This window comes from Myotis brandtii, unplaced genomic scaffold, assembly GCF_000412655.1.
Source record: "Myotis brandtii unplaced genomic scaffold, ASM41265v1 scaffold1956, whole genome shotgun sequence".
NCBI classification, from domain to species: Eukaryota; Metazoa; Chordata; class Mammalia; order Chiroptera; family Vespertilionidae; genus Myotis; species Myotis brandtii.
The window spans coordinates 4,433-5,235 of record NW_005357294.1 but is presented as its reverse complement, the minus strand read 5'-3'; the positions used below and the strand labels follow the sequence as shown (position 1 = coordinate 5,235).

The following is an 803-nucleotide window of genomic DNA, read 5'->3' as shown; positions in this document are numbered from 1 at the left end:
AGGGCGGCCTGCACTTCGACGACCGCTTCTCAGACGAGCAGCTGGTGTCCATGTCGGTGCGCGAGCTGAACCGGCAGCTGCGCGGCGTCAGCAAGGAGGAGGTGATCCGGCTGAAGCAGAAGCGGCGCACGCTCAAGAACCGCGGCTACGCGCAGTCCTGCCGCTTCAAGCGCGTGCAGCAGCGGCACATCCTGGAGAGCGAGAAGTGCCAGCTGCAGGGCCAGGTGGAGCAGCTGAAGCTGGAGGTGGGGCGCCTGGCCAAGGAGCGGGGAGATGCAGGCCCAGGGGCCGGGGCTGCACCCAGTCCTGCTGCCTGTGGAGGGGGGAGGGGGGCTCGGACCCGGCCGCGCGTTCTCTATGCACCAGATGGTACTGTGACTCGGCGAGATGCATCTTATTTAACCTTCAAGAGGAATGAAAGAAAAACGTGTGGCCGCGTTTCTAGCAGAAAAACCACTTTAAGCGGAGGTTTTGGCCTGAACCTCCTGGCATGGGGGTGGGTGGAAAAAAGTGTCTCTATTTTCATTTAAATTGTTTCGTTTTGTTTGTGGGATTTTTTTAAAAAGCCCGACCTTTATGGGCGAGCGGGAGGGTGGGGAGGCCCGCGGTCCTGGCTCCTGCCCGTGGGGAGCGCGCAGCAAGGCATCGTGCTCCGTTTTGTTGGGCTGTTGGCTCCCTTTTCATTTGCTGCGAAACTGCGGAAAGAGGGGAGGAAAGAGGGGAAGCACCAATAAACCCGCTGAGGCCGGAACGAGTCGCTGGGGCGCTGGTTTCCTTTCTGTCGCGCTTCTCCCTGATCAGAA

At 60.3% G+C, this 803-nt stretch overlaps 1 protein-coding gene across 1 annotated transcript in view; it reads left to right on the top strand.

Moving 5' to 3' along the window:
* Window positions 1-544, top strand: part of MAFA (v-maf avian musculoaponeurotic fibrosarcoma oncogene homolog A) — a 6,339-nt gene extending 5,795 nt beyond the window's left edge. Inside the window, exon 3 of the mRNA XM_014538684.1 lies at window positions 3-544. Coding sequence (XP_014394170.1) covers window positions 3-530 — 528 coding nt within the window. The 3' untranslated portion in view covers window positions 531-544. The remainder of the gene's footprint in view (window positions 1-2) is intronic.
* The last annotated feature ends 259 nt before the right edge of the window (window positions 545-803 follow it).